Here is a 14891-nt window from a genome sequence, read left to right as displayed (position 1 = left end):
CAACTAACGAAGTTAATTTTTATTTGTAAAACGTAAGAAATCCTTACGTTGTGTCAGAAAAACACGTAAAAAGTAAGAATTTCTTACGTTTTACACGATGGTCCAGAAAAATAAATGCAGTAAGTTGTCAAATCAATTAAAAGTCACTTTTCAGAAAAAATGTTCTTCAACTTAATAAATACTTACGTTCTTCACTTTCTTATAAAACTTAAGATGATCCCCACAATTCTTTTTTCCACTAATGTCTCAAATCAGTAATAAATGCAAGTTTAGAAAATTGTGCAACATCGTAATAAAATCTTACGTTGTACACTTTTTAATGATAAAAATGTAAGTTTTAATTACGTGTTACACTTTTATACACTCCTAAATTAAATTGTGATTGTTTACTTCATTAATTATAATAAAAAATGCATTTGTATATGTGAGTCTCCTCAATATTCTAATCGAAACATTAATCGTAAACTACAATAAACACTAACCGAAAAAATTAATTTCATATTTTTAACACAACAAAAAAATATAATTCTTGTAGAGACCATCTTTTAAAGTGGCGGTGGGGGACCACATAATAAAGTTGATGAGAAATAAGTGCAAATAGTGGGGATGGGGGACCACTGCTACAAAAAAGTGAAGAACGTAGGTATTTATTACGTTGAAGGACATTTTTTCTGAAAAATGACTTTTAATTGATTTGACAACTCACGGTATTTATTTTCTTCGACCATCATGTAAGACGTAAGAAATTCTTACGTTTTACGTGTTTTTCTGACACAACGTAAGAATTTCTTACGTTTTACAAATAAATGTGTAAAACGTAAGAAATTCTTAAGTTTTTATAAAAGTCAACTCCGTTAGTTGACCGTTAACATAAAAGTGAAAAACGTAATAAATTATTACTTTTAACCTATTTTGATAATTTGTTAATTAGGTGACCTAGTCACTTTTTTAATTCCATGGCTCATTTTGGTTCCGAAATCGCGATTTTCCCGTAATGTGATATTTTGATTTAACGGATCGGTGTGATATTCTGGACATAAGATAGCAAATTGTTAGAAAAAAACACATAACTCAAATAACAAAAGAAAATATACAACGATATACAAGTATTTTCAAATAGTTTGGCCGTGACGAAGTAAGGAATTTTATTTAAGTGTGTTCGAGATTTGTTATATGATGATTTATACAAAATGTAATTTTGCACTTATTTTTATATACATGGTATATAATTTTTCAATTGGAAAGGATATAAATACCCACAAAACCTATGAGTGAAGTGCCGGAGACACACCTATCCTTCACGGAAATCTTACTACCCCTCAGCTATTTTAAAATGTAAAGAATGCACACTTTGATTCTAAGGTGGCACAAAATGTGTGTTCACTCTCTTGGAGGCACGTGGGAGGCGAAGAACAATTAATTACATACTTATCAATAAGAAGTGTTGTAAGATATGGATATTACTAAGATGATGTACGATCTTAAAAGATTAGATAAGTTTAAATATGATCACATTCTCCAAAGGTGCAAGTAGCACGGATTGAGGATAAAATGAGATCAGAAGGTCGCTTGAAATGGTTTGATCATGTCCTGCATCGACCTAGAAATACACCCGGCCATAGATGTGAGGTAGTAAATGTGTTAAAAGGGGACGCGATAGACCTAAATCATGTTCAAGGAAGTTAACTCGAAAGAACTACAAATCCTTATAATCAATTCAAACTAAGCAGAAGATAGGACGCAATGGAAGAAAAAGATCCATATAGGTCATATAGGTGATATCTAAAAACGACAGTCCGGTGCACTAAAGCTTCCGCTATGCATAGGGTCCGGGAAAGGGCCCCGCCATAAGGGCGTATTGTACGCAGTCTTACCTTGCATTTCTGTCAAAGGCTATTTCCAAGGCTTGAACCGATAACCTCCATATGAGTGATATCTATTACTTGGAAATAGATTTTAGACTTGTTCATTTTCTAAATCATCAGTATTAAAGTTGATCAAATTTAATAAATAGATTACATATTAGTAGCTTCAAAGAAGTGTAATTACAAAAACAAATGCTAGAAATAATAGATAACATGACAATCTTTGTGATATCAAGTTCATTTGCTGCATTTTCTACCTTCTTAAACCAAATATTTACGTAAGGTATCAGTCTATAACATGCAATCTGCTCTTGCAGGCAGCCTCTTGAAGAAACTAGTAGACATTGAAGGAAGTTTGTGTCGAAATCTCGGGTGCCTTAACAGGTAGAGTCCAATGAGAAGCGCGACGACTTGGAATGGTGTGACATACATGACTACTGCAGCAAACAAACAGAATGTGACAAACAAAGCCGACGCCCTTGGATCTCTCCAACTCAACAATGAATGGAACCTTTCCCCTTGAGTTGCCAAGTCCCCTATCACGGTCTGTATCCTGCCTCCAATGCTCCTCAAACGATCATATCTCATCCTCACCCTATCCGGGCCCCTTGTTGTTGGGAATGTATCGAATTCTTCATCCAAATCGTCAGGGACAACAGCGTGAGCGTGTGATAGATGGATGTCCATGTGAGGTGGATGTATTGGTTTTGATCTATAGTGCCAAATGCCAATCAAGAAAAGGTAAAGAAAGAATGTAGGGACAATCAGTTCAGGGTAGAGGACTAATATTATAAAGAGTATGTGAATCAGAATTGTAGTAAGTGGATTCTTCCAATGACATATTTGATCAAACCATTTCCCAATTGCCATTATTGGACTCACAACATACATTAATCTGAAAAAATTAGCCTTAGCCCTCCTTAAGCTCCATATATGCGAACCAACGTCTAGCATGTAGTCCACAACCTCTTTTTTCAACGGTGGCTCAGCTCGGCCTAGCCTCGTTGACAGTATTTGAATAGTTTGGAACCTGAGGAAATCTTGCTGACTGATAGATAATGGATGAGCATAATGCATCTTTGGAAACAACGGTTGAGCGTATTTAGACAGCATATTGACATAAGATGTACATGAAAACCTCACAGCTAATTGAACTTCTCCCATCTTTTTAACGCCCGATGGTTGCAGGACAATAAGAGGATAGGAATGTGTGTATACCTTCTCGGTTTCAAGGGTCGAGAGCCTAATCCTCACCTTTCCAATGCTCGTACATTTTCCCCCTTGTAGGTATCCGTTATCAAACACCCCTACTGTGATCATGGTACAAGGATCGTGCACTTCCCAAGTGTACTGCTCATTCCATTTTGGTGAAAAACTATCGATGATTGTCCTTGTCCGAACCCATTTTGGCCCGTACTTAGCTACACAATAGGCATCTGTCGTCCCTTGTCCATCCTTGGACTTCATAGCTGACAATCCTGTTGCACTAATGATCCCCAATTCAAGTAGTCCAATGCTTGATTTCCACAAAAGCTTGGACGTTGGCTTGAAATCACTGCTGTAATGTACCGATTCATCCAACACGTGATATCCGCCATCCAAACTAAGCCTCAGATGAATCTTACTAGCAAATTTAGTCTCCTTTTTTTCCCCTTCTACAACTGTATGTTTCTCAAGATTGTGCCATTTAGAAGGAACAGGCTTGTTGTCAAGCCTTCTAGGGACAATGCTTAAAGGAAGCACACATTTTCCCAAGAACTCGAAATTTGATCCAACTTTATCCTCCACAGTTATAACCAAAGGCTCTTCAAATGGTTCAGCTACAACAAAAACCAAGTCCTCATTCCACATTGGATTGACACTTCTTATCGGACAAATTTTAGTTTTCAAGGCCTGATTTCCACATACAACTTTCACACAGCACTCGGGTTGGCGATTCTTTTCACTTGGAAGCAAATCTTGACACTCAATAACATTAACTCTGATATACCAAAGTCTAGGAGAAAGATATACCTTTCCTCTAATTCTTGAAATCCCCTCACTTCCCACAGCTGCTGCATCCGAATGCCACGCATCACAAAACGCGTCGTCTGCTTGAGTTCCTCTCCAAACAGCAAGCATGATCTCCCCCTTTTTCAACTTTTCGCCTCTTTTATCCTCCAACCTATACCACTGTGGGGCTAATGAACTATCTGGTGGAACTCTTCTTGGTACATCAATGAGATCAAACACGATTCTTCCTATCATTTCATCCAACACGACATCCTTATCTTTCACACAGACTTCAATGTAAGAAGCCTGAAGCCGATCCTGAGAGAACGCAAACACATAGTTCCATTCGGGGTTGGTTTTCTTCTCGAAATGCTTAGTGATGCCCTTGTAATTCCCAACTTTTACTTCAACATAAGGATCAAAGCTCCCTGTGACATCCTTTGTTAACTCTTTAGCCTTGACAACGCGAACATAGAGATATTCCATCTGTTCGACGAGGTCATAGGCAACGGTTACCTTATCTCCTCCAATCATCACCCCTGATCCAACAATTTTTGGAGCTGTTTGCTTTAGAGCAAACTCTTCATGTGTTGAACCTTTCTGCATTTTCTTATCTTCTTGGACAGCACCAACTGCTCCACTCTTCGTTTCCCCTCTTGCTTCGAGGCTCACCTTCTATAGGTTCCTCGGGGCACCAGGCGAAAAATAACTACTCCGATCACCCCAACAACACCTATAATGATGATAAAGAACCCCGAGACATCTTTTTGATGCTGCGATCACATAAAGACATAAACTTTTAGACTCAATACCTAAAAGAAATTAAGTAGAACAAATTCTTGGAGATATATATGAAAAGCTTTGAAAAGTTGATCAACAATAGCAAATTTTTATTTCATTTTAGCATATATTTAGTATTTCTCATAGAATCAATGGTTCAATAAAAACTTAATCTATATTGTTATCATCTTTTACAACTTTCCAACTAGAAAATAACACAGATTTTACTAACGCTAACTTCGTGCGTGGATAGAGAGGTTGTTTCCAATAGATCCTCGGCAAGATTTTAGTAATGCAAATGACACAAAACTTAGAGAAAAAGCTAACAAAAGGTGATCAAGAATAGCAGTGTTGCTATAGTATTGATAACTTATCAAGCTCAAAATGCTTCATAAATTACTACACAGAAAATTAAACAATAATTTGTTAATGTTTGATCATGAGTTACAAGAAAAATAATGTTGTTATAGTAACAAAAACCAAATACCATTTGTTTCAACTTCCTTGAAAACCTACAACAACATTAATTTAGTCCCATAGGTGGGGTTTGGGAGGGTTTGGGAAGTATAGGGTGTACATAAAACTTATCCCTACCTCGTTGAGGTATAGAGACTGTTTTTAAAAAACCCTCGACTCAGGTAACACATGTATTAAAGAGCATATAGTAAATAATAACACGATAACCGAAGCACAAAAAAATAACAAATTATAGGACAAGGAACTACATGAATAGTGTTGGTAAGGAAGGAGAAATTTCTTGAAAATCAACTAGTGCATTAAGTTTAGAAATGGAAGAAAAATAATAAAAAGAAGTAAGTTATTAAGAATCTTGGAAACTATAGCAAGAAAATTTAATGTATAGAAAAATTAAATAAAAAATTGAATTTTTTTTTCTAAATCTTTTAGTGACTAGGAAAAGTTAAGGGTGGGAAAAAAATGGAAGAACTTATAACTTACTTCGAAAGGTAGTTGAAAAAAAACAAGAGAGTTGTTTTGGGTAGTTATAACTAAGAACAGAACAGTAGAAAATATTGGTATAGACAAAATTGTAATTAATACAAAGTTTTGGGGCTGAAGTAGAAATAAATAAAATTTACTAAAAACTTTTATTTAGTATAGAAAGATCTTTAATTAACACAGAGTTAGGGGGATAAAGTAGAATAAAGAAAACATATACATTTTTTTGATATAGGTAAATCAGTTAGCAGAAAGTTTCTTGAAAAAGATTACACTGAATGAGACACAAAGAAGGATAAAAAGAAAAATAATAGAAAGGCGACACGGAAGCAGAACTAAATTTATTCTTGAAACGTTATTTGTTTTTTTTTTCAATTGAGATTGAACGGTGTTTTAAACTAAAGAGAAGTAGAAATAAAGAAAACATACAACAACTTATTCATATAGACAAATTTGTAACTAATAGAAAATTCTAGGGTTAAAGTAGAAATAAAGAAAACATACACATTTTTTTTATATAGGTAAATCAGTAATTAACAAAAGTTCCTTGAAAAAGATAATGTTGCATGAGACACAAAGAAAGGTAAAAAGAAAAACAATCGAAAGGCGACACGGAAGCAGAATCAAATTCGTTCTTGAGATGTTATTTGTTTTTTCCAATTGAGATTGAACGATGTTTTAAATCAAAGAAAAGTAGAAACAAAAAAAACATACACAACTTTTTCGTATAGACAAATTTGTAACTAATAGAAAGTTCTGGGGGTGAAGTAAAAATAAGATTGTTATGGAATGAGTCTTGGATTGCATTATTTTGTGATCTTCATATGATGCAGAAAACAACCTAATTTGATCCTTTTGGGTAATCATATTTTGCATATATCACCTTCAAAGTGAAACATGTCCTATTTTGAGGGGTTGTTTGGTGGGAGGTGGGGGGTGGGGTGGGGTGATGTGCTGTAAAAATACGTAACAAGTTCGAATTTTACTGATAAATTAGATAGAAATATCGTTTACTGATCATTTTTCTGTCTTATATTTGAAAAATGAACATTGTTATGTCGTGCAGCTTCAAATTTTACGAATAAAACTCGATGACATTTTCGTCAAATTTCACATGTGGAATAATATCAATGGAAGTGGTTTCTTTTCCATTTATAATAATTGAGAAGAAATGGCTACATATAAATTTTACTTTTAAATGAAATTTGATATTTAAGTAAATACAAAAATAGAGCGTCGTGTTCATTATCCATCAAGTTTGAAGCTATTTATTGTCATGAAAACTAATGATGAGATTGAAGGAACATATTAAATTCTGATTTCTTAAAGATAGTTAAACTTGAATCAAAGTTTTCTTTAGGCATAACTCATGAACACACTAAAACTTGACCTACACAAATCGTTGAAATTTTTAACTTTTATTATGACTATCTCGACACTTCAACTTGACATAACTGTGTTGGAGGTGCATTCTTAAAGTTGGAGTATTTATACGGCCACCTCAAATTAAGTTAAGGTGTCTATAGATATGTATTTTTAAAAGTTGAGATGTTTAGTTATCAGTTGAAATCAAGTTGAGATGTTTATCTATGTATTATGCTTTCTTATTTAAAGAAACAGAACTTAGATGTTTTTGGGGCATAATTTACTAGTAAAGTTAGAGCTTTTGATAGAAACGTCCGTAGCAAATGAGTCGAAAATCTAAATTTTTTATGGACAAATAATTCCAATGGAAAGTCCATCAACAAATAATTCCAATTAATTTCATATATATATATATATATATATATATATATATATATCAGTCAATTATAATTGTCCTAAAAGATTCGTTCGATATCTTGATATTATGATTAAAGAGATTGTTTAGAATATTACTTCATGTCCATGTGGAAGTTAGCCCACTAAAAAAATAAAATTGAGTGTAATAAGAAATCTCTTATTAACTTCGTCTGTGTGAGCTCGTTCACATTGTTAATTTCAAGTTCAGATAAAGAAGAACGATTGTTGAGGGTCAATTGAAAACAGTCTCTTTACCTCATAAAGATAGGAATTAGGCTGCGTACATCTTACATTCTCAAACTCCGCTTATGAAATTACACTTAATTAAAATCCCTTATTCCTAGCAACTTTCTTCTTTTTCTCTATTTCTTATCTATCTTTACTGCACACAAAGAAAAACAATAACGTGTCCAAACTGAAATTATATGTTTTGAAGAAGGAATTCAATTGGTCTATACTATCAATTTTCAACCCCAATAATTTTAATATGAGAGATTGCTTTCAAAATGGGTCCACTCCAAAACCAACTACTTGACTCAAATTTAGTATTTAGTAATGTGCTATTTGTTCAGTTCTCAATCAATATTCTTTAGTTGGTTTGGTAAGAAAATTGTATATAAGTTTCTCTATTTGTCTCTCAAAGTCACTTTCAAATACATATCACAAAAATTATGAGGGAGAATTGATGTTTGGTGTGGTTGGTTTTAATTGTGTCATTTTCTTCCCATGTACTCTTCTTCGTTATACTTATTTTCTTCTCAGTAGGAATGTTCTAAAAATTCTCATTAATTACATAAGTTGATAAATAGTACAAGTTGTAAAATTAGGACCATTTTGATCATTTTCTCCCTTATTTCAATAAATCAATTGTCAATATTTTCCCATGTATCATCAACCTAAGTTGCTTTGGACTCTACCAAACTGTTGTTGCATCGATGTCCGATTCTTCAAAAATGCACAACTTTTGAAGGAGTCGCCCCACATCCGATGACATTTTGAAAGAGTCCGAGCAACATAGTACGTCATCAACCTCGTTGCGAAGACAACTTAATTCTAGGTGAAAATATACTTATCAGATCAAACTGGGAATATTTCTAGTCATCCAACTAGCTTGTTTAGGGGCCTCCCATATGAAAATTTCATGTTTTTGGATACTGTATGTGTGAATGCATTTGATCCATAACTTATCAGCCTAACTTTTTGAGCTAAATTCCAACAAAGTTTAGAAATAGCAATGTTGTTTCACAGATGAAAAAAGGGCAATCTAGTGCACTAAAGCTTCACTATGCATAGGATCTAGTATAGGGATCGACCACAAGGGTTTTGTTGAGGCGTGGGGGGTGCACCACCGTTAAGGGACCAGGTCCCTGAGATGAGGAGAATAGCAATAAGACAGTAAACACACAAGAGTTTACAGAAAGTAAAAGAACACAAGAATTTACGTGGAAACCTCCTTGCTCAAGGGAGGAAAAACCACGGCTTGCCCTCACAAGCACTCAAACTCCACTATAATCAAAACTCATTGATTACAGACTCCAATGAACTTAACTCTTAAGTTTTTCAAGTTATAATAGCTCTACTACAACTATGTATTCACAACTCAGTCACTTCAAAATCGATTAACTCTAATTGACACACCTTAGGTAACTCTACCTAAGAACTCTACAGCAAAAGAAAAACTTTACTCTTATACGTTGAGTAAATCGATTACAAAGCAAGACTCAAAAACACTTAACTAACGCAGTAACGATTTAGAACATGACCTTTGAGAGTTTTCACCACAACCAAAGATTTTATTAATTTTCCAAATCTGTTGGGGAGAAGTATCTCTTTCTATTCATAGTAGTATAGAAATCAAGTTAGAATTTTGATTGGACCAGGTGTTTAATCAGGTAAGTTGTGCATCTGCACAGTTTATTTCACTAGCGAACAAAATTGTACAGAGATGTGACAGTTGTACCAAAGTAAGATGTGCAGAGGACCTGGTCCTCCAGTATCACCTAGTCATTATGAAAATGTGAGACAACAATTTCTCCCTTTTTTTATGATGACAAACCATAACCTACGGGCACAAAAATTCAGTTAACTTCGCCATGGTATCTACACCAGCATTCTCCTGATAGTGACATTCCTTTACTCTCTTGTCACACACATTATATCAGCATTAGAGTATGTGTTCCCCCTATCGACATGCCTCATTCCAGTGGCATTCAGCTTTCACCTATATGTTTCCCTATCAATTTCCCTCTTTTATCCACTTTCACCTGTCTAATTCATTGGCACCTGGTCCCTGCCATGATGAAATCAATATTCCCCTTTTGGCATCATAAAAAAAATAAGAACAATAAACCAAGAATAGAGTAAGCACAAATCAGTTAATTCATGGACACTAGAAAAACACTAACGTGAATGAAAATTTTAAATAATAGGAGAAAAAATGATAGACACAAATAAAAATTTCATTCATGTAATAAAGGTAAGTACCATTATAGTGCAAAATAAAAATAACATAAAATCCTTGATCCTCAAAAGCCACAGGAATAAAAAAAAGAGAAACTAACACAAGTAAACTTGACAACAAGAAGGGGAGGGCTTAGGTAGATGGAGGTTTTGGGGAGACGGTCTTGAGAAGCATCTCCATCCTAACACTCTTTGTAGCATGATAATCCAACAGCTGCTTAGTTAGGTTCTTCACTTATGCATTCAAGCTATGAACCTGTTTAGTGAGTGTTGAGACCTTTTTTCTTAAGTTCTGCATTTTTTGTGCTGAGTGCTTCAGTAGAACCTGGTCCCTTCAAGGAGAGTTAATGATTCTTCATCTTCAATTTCAGAATCTCCGCATCCTTAGCAGCCATATTAACTCATATTTCCTCCATCTCCTTAATCAAATTTTCTTGAACAACTAATAGTTCTGACACCTGAAACATGGTCCCTACTTTCTCTTCAACATATTTATTTTCAACCAGTGTAGTCAGACTAAATATTTGTTTTTCCTTTTTCACACACTACACCATAATGGTCAAACACCCTGTTCAAAAAGTATTCATAACGCATACCATGCCTTTCCTTCTTCTTATAGATGGCTTTTGTATATTTGTTGAATCATCAGGGAAGTCAAACTGATCAACTCAAACTTGTTGAGGTACTCAATTACATACAGATCCACAACAAAAGAAATAGTTTTCTTTTTAGACCTAGGCATTAATACCTTGTTGACAAACTCAAACATCAGTTGAAACTCACCGTTGAGAAATTTTTTTTTTCTCACCAGCCACAGATGTTCCCCTACCTTTAATGTATCCACCATAAACTCTATTGAGGGTTGTTGTTTTGAGGCAGTCCTCACACCAACAATGGGAACATCTAGGATTTTTCCAAGTATTTCTTCATCTAAACTCAGTTTCTTCCTTTGAACCAGGACAATCAAACTCAAACCATCATCAGAAAACTCCATAGTAGAATAGAATTGCCTGACTTCTCCTTCATAGAAAGAGGGAACGGGTTCCTCTAAGAGGTGTAACCAGCTCTTATGTCTTACATACTCTACTAGTTCCACCATTTCAGATTTTTCAAAGATCCTTGAGTCAAAGACTCTTCCAATTAGTACTTTCTGAGTTTTGAAAATTTCATTTCTCTCCCTTCTAGACACAAACTTCTCATCTTCATCCTTCCTTCTTTTTTTGGAACCACTGCTTTGTTATTCTTCTGCAACTTTTCTCTTCTTGGGACTAGGTTCCTCAGAGACTTTCTTTTTCTTAGCTGTAATATGTTTTGCTTCATCCCCTTAGGACTTCTAGATTTTGAATGAGAGGACTTGGTCCTTCCTTTATCATGCACTTCTTTCCTCATTCTTTCTGTTGCAGCAACAATATCAAGATCAATCTTTTCATCACCTTCTCCAATAGTAACCACTTTTATATTCTCATCTTCAACCATGGAGAGTTTCTTTAATTTTCTTCTCTTAATAGTTGTTGACTTATTTACTTTCATAGCATCCCCCAATAACTTCTTCGCAGTACCCCTAGTTGAGTGAGTCCTAGTGACTTTTACCTTAGTATCCACCACTTTTTCTTTATCCTTACTTCTGTTTGATTCTGCACCGACCTCCTCAGTGGTAATTCATCATCATCAATCCCATCCTCCTCATTTGGAGGTTACATAAATTTCCCAACTCCAATTTCATCAGTCTTGGGAGATGAATCTCCTATTTTACTCACTAATATCATGCTCCTCTAGACTAAAGGAACTCTTCCTAGGGTCATTCAGAAACTCAGTCTGCACTACTAGAAAGATTTGACCTTTTTACATGAATTTCTTCATCAAAAGGCAAAAATAGGATTTGAATCCAAAGGGGTAGGAGAACCAGGTTCATTTAGAGTTTCAAAGGTGTCAACCTTTTCTGAGTCTTTGGGGGGATAGGAGTCTAAGGATATTTGATTTCTATAGGAGAACCAAAAGCTTGACTTTGGTCCACTTTCATGGCAGATTCAAAAGGGGTTTTCATGACTTTTGTCGTTTCTTTCATGATAGTTTCACTTAAGAAGGTAGGAGTTTTGGGGGAGGGTGTAGAGGGTGGAATGGACTCAGATTCGCGAGAAAAGTTTAGAGAAATGTCCTATTCAATCTTGAACATTGATGGAGCAAGATTTTCTGACTTGAGCGAAGGGTTTTGGGCATTTTCTAAGTCTTTTGTGAGGCTTGAGTGTGTAAGATTGTCAGCCATTTGGATTCATTTCAGATGAGAAAAGATAAGTAACTTGAATTTTTGAAACACTGCTTTTGAAAGAGAAGACTTGGGAACATATTTTTAAAAGTGAATGAAAAAGGAGTTGATTTTGTATTTAAGGGAACCAAACGTGAACTTTATAAGGATGGGACGTGTCTGGTCCTAGTAGGTGAAACTCTTTACTTTTCTAGGGATTTGAAAACTTTCAGATAGAACTTTTTGAAATCTTAAATTACACATTCATGATACTAACTTATAGGATGGGACCAGGTCCCTTCCTTGCTTGAGTGAATTTTTTATATAGTGTTTCTCTCATATGTTCTCCTTTAAAATAATTCACGCGTGTATACCTGCAAAGGTATGGTGCTGAGTTAGACCAATAAGTACATATTTTATCAAGGATACCTATCTCCTAATCATAGCCAATGGATAGAGGAACGTTGTTTCATCAAGTAGGTTAATTCATTTAAAAAAAACTCAACCTCAACCCGTTCTTTACAAATTGCTCCTTCTGAAGAGCCCCTTTGTAAAGATATCAACTACTGAATCTTTAGTCTTATAGAATTTCATGCAAATGACCCTTTTTTAATATTATCTCGCAAAAAATGGTGTCTCACATCAATATGATTTATCCCTTTATACTGTACTGGATTTTTAGTTATGTTTAAAACACTTGTATTGTTACACATTAGAGGGATATTATTTGAAACAATCTCAAAATTCTTCAGTTGTTGTTTGATCCATAATAATTGAGCACAACAAAAAGCAGGAGCCACATATTCCACTTTAGCAGTAGATAGTGTAATTGAGTTCTAATTCTTAGAACCCCAGGAAATTAGAGAAGAACCAAGAAAATGAGTCATTCCTAAATTGCTTTTTCTAGCCACCAAGTATCCAGCATAATTAGCATCAGCATAGCCTATTAAATCAAAACTGTCTCTAGATGGATAACACAGGACCAAGTCCCCTGTCGATTTTAGATACCTGAGAATTCTCTTTGCAGCTTTCAAATGAGACTCTTTTGGACAAGCCTAAAATCTGGCATATATTTCCATACTGAATACAATATTTGGTCTGCTTGCAGTGAGGTATAGTAAGGATTCAATAATCCCTCTATACATGGTCTCATTTACTGAGGGACCAGGTTCATTATTATCCATCTTTGAACTAGTTCCAATAGGAGTATCAATTGGCTTGGCATCTTTCATATTATATTTCTTCAACAACTCTTTGATATATTTTTCTTGATAAATCATAGTCCCTTGAGAAGTTTGTTTTATCTGTAGGCCTAGGAAGAAGCTCAATTTACTCATCATGCTCATTTCAAATTCACTCCCCATTAATTTTATAAATTTTTCACATACAGTTTCAGAAGTAGCTCCAAAAATTATGTTATCAACATAGATCTGTATAATCAGCAAGTTGCTACCCTATGGACTTCAGAAAGAGAGTGTTATCAATTTTTCCTCTTTTTAAGCCTTTTTTAAGAAAAAACTTTGAAAGTGTCTCATATCAAACTCTAAGTGCTTGCTTCAAATCATAGAAAGCTTTATCTAGTTTGAGCACATGATGTGAGAATGCATCTTCAAAACCTGGAGGTTGTTTAACATAGACCTCTTCCTTCAAATATCCATTCAAAAAGGCACTTTTGACATCTATTTGGAGGTGTTTGATCCTCATATAGGTAGCAAAGGCAATAAGAATCCTGATAGTTTCATCCTTGCAATAGGAGCAAATGTCTTATCACAATCAATGTCTTCCTCCTGATTATAACCTTGAACAACTAGCCTTGCTTTATTTCTACTGATAGAGCCATATTCATCCTGTTTATTTTTGTACACCCATTTTGTGCCAATAATTGTCCTATCGGCAGGTCTGGGGATCAGGTGCCAGACTTTGCTCTTTTCAAATTACGAAAGCTCTTCTTGCATAGCATTGATCCAATCAGCATCTTTAAGAGATTTTTTTTTTACATTTTTTGGCTCAATTTGTGATAAGAAGGCTGAGAAGACCATAAAATTTCTGACTTGAGCTCTTGTTTGAATTCCAGATCCCAAAGGTGATGTTAGATTTTCAAGGGGGTGAGAAGATTTATGCTTCTAATTTGATATTCTAGCCTGAGATCTGCTAGGACCAGGTTGTGAATACCGACTGAAGATGATATTAATCTATAATGGTTGGTAGGGGTTGTAGCTAGTGGTGATGATGGCTCATAGTAGATGTTGATGTGATAGTTAGTGGTGATGGTTGATAGTTGTAACTAATGATGATGGCTGGCATATATAACGTACTGACTGATAGTGGTAATCAATGATTATTATGGTAATAGTGGTTAGATAGAGACAACTGATTATAGTGATTGACAGTGATGATGGTTGTGACTGAGAATGGCGGTGGTGGATATGACATGTCACTGATAATGGTGGACGAAAATGGCAATAGCTGATAATGATGATAGTAACAGGGAATGGATGAAATAGTAACAGGGAATAGATGAAATTGGTGAACTACTATTTTTGTAAAAGTCTTTAAATAAACATCATAATGTTATTAGGATTTTGTCGTATATCTTAAATCATTTAGATCTATGTAGACCCCATCAATGGTTGAAACATAATGTTTGAATGGTTAAAATTTATATATACAAAATAAATAAATTTAATGACCTAGTCTGATCGATTAAGATTTAGACTCTCGTCAAGTATAAATAAATGAGGCTTTAGGCTTCACTTATTTGCGCTTAATATATGTCTTGATCATTAAGTGCTTTTGTTTATTGATTTTACATC

The 14891-nt window shown here is 34.7% G+C and overlaps 1 protein-coding gene across 1 annotated transcript; it reads right to left on the bottom strand.

The window, feature by feature from the left end:
• Window positions 1-2084: 2084 nt before the first annotated feature.
• Window positions 2085-5400, bottom strand: LOC107874369 (FT-interacting protein 3-like). The gene has a single exon (XM_047412781.1). The coding sequence runs from the start codon at window positions 4461-4463 to the stop codon at window positions 2157-2159; it is 2307 nt and encodes a 768-aa protein (XP_047268737.1). The 5' UTR covers window positions 4464-5400; the 3' UTR covers window positions 2085-2156.
• Between the last annotated feature and the right edge of the window lie 9491 nt (window positions 5401-14891).

The sequence above is a fragment of the Capsicum annuum genome, chromosome 1 (genome assembly GCF_002878395.1).
Source record: "Capsicum annuum cultivar UCD-10X-F1 chromosome 1, UCD10Xv1.1, whole genome shotgun sequence".
Classification (NCBI taxonomy): Eukaryota; Viridiplantae; Streptophyta; class Magnoliopsida; order Solanales; family Solanaceae; genus Capsicum; species Capsicum annuum.
This window is presented reverse-complemented; position numbering and strand designations above follow the sequence as displayed.

Bases quoted from the DNA above. Each gene is read 5' to 3' on its own strand.
- LOC107874369 (XM_047412781.1), bottom strand. From the start codon at position 4,463: ATGCAGAAAGGTTCAACACATGAAGAGTTTGCTCTAAAGCAAACAGCT.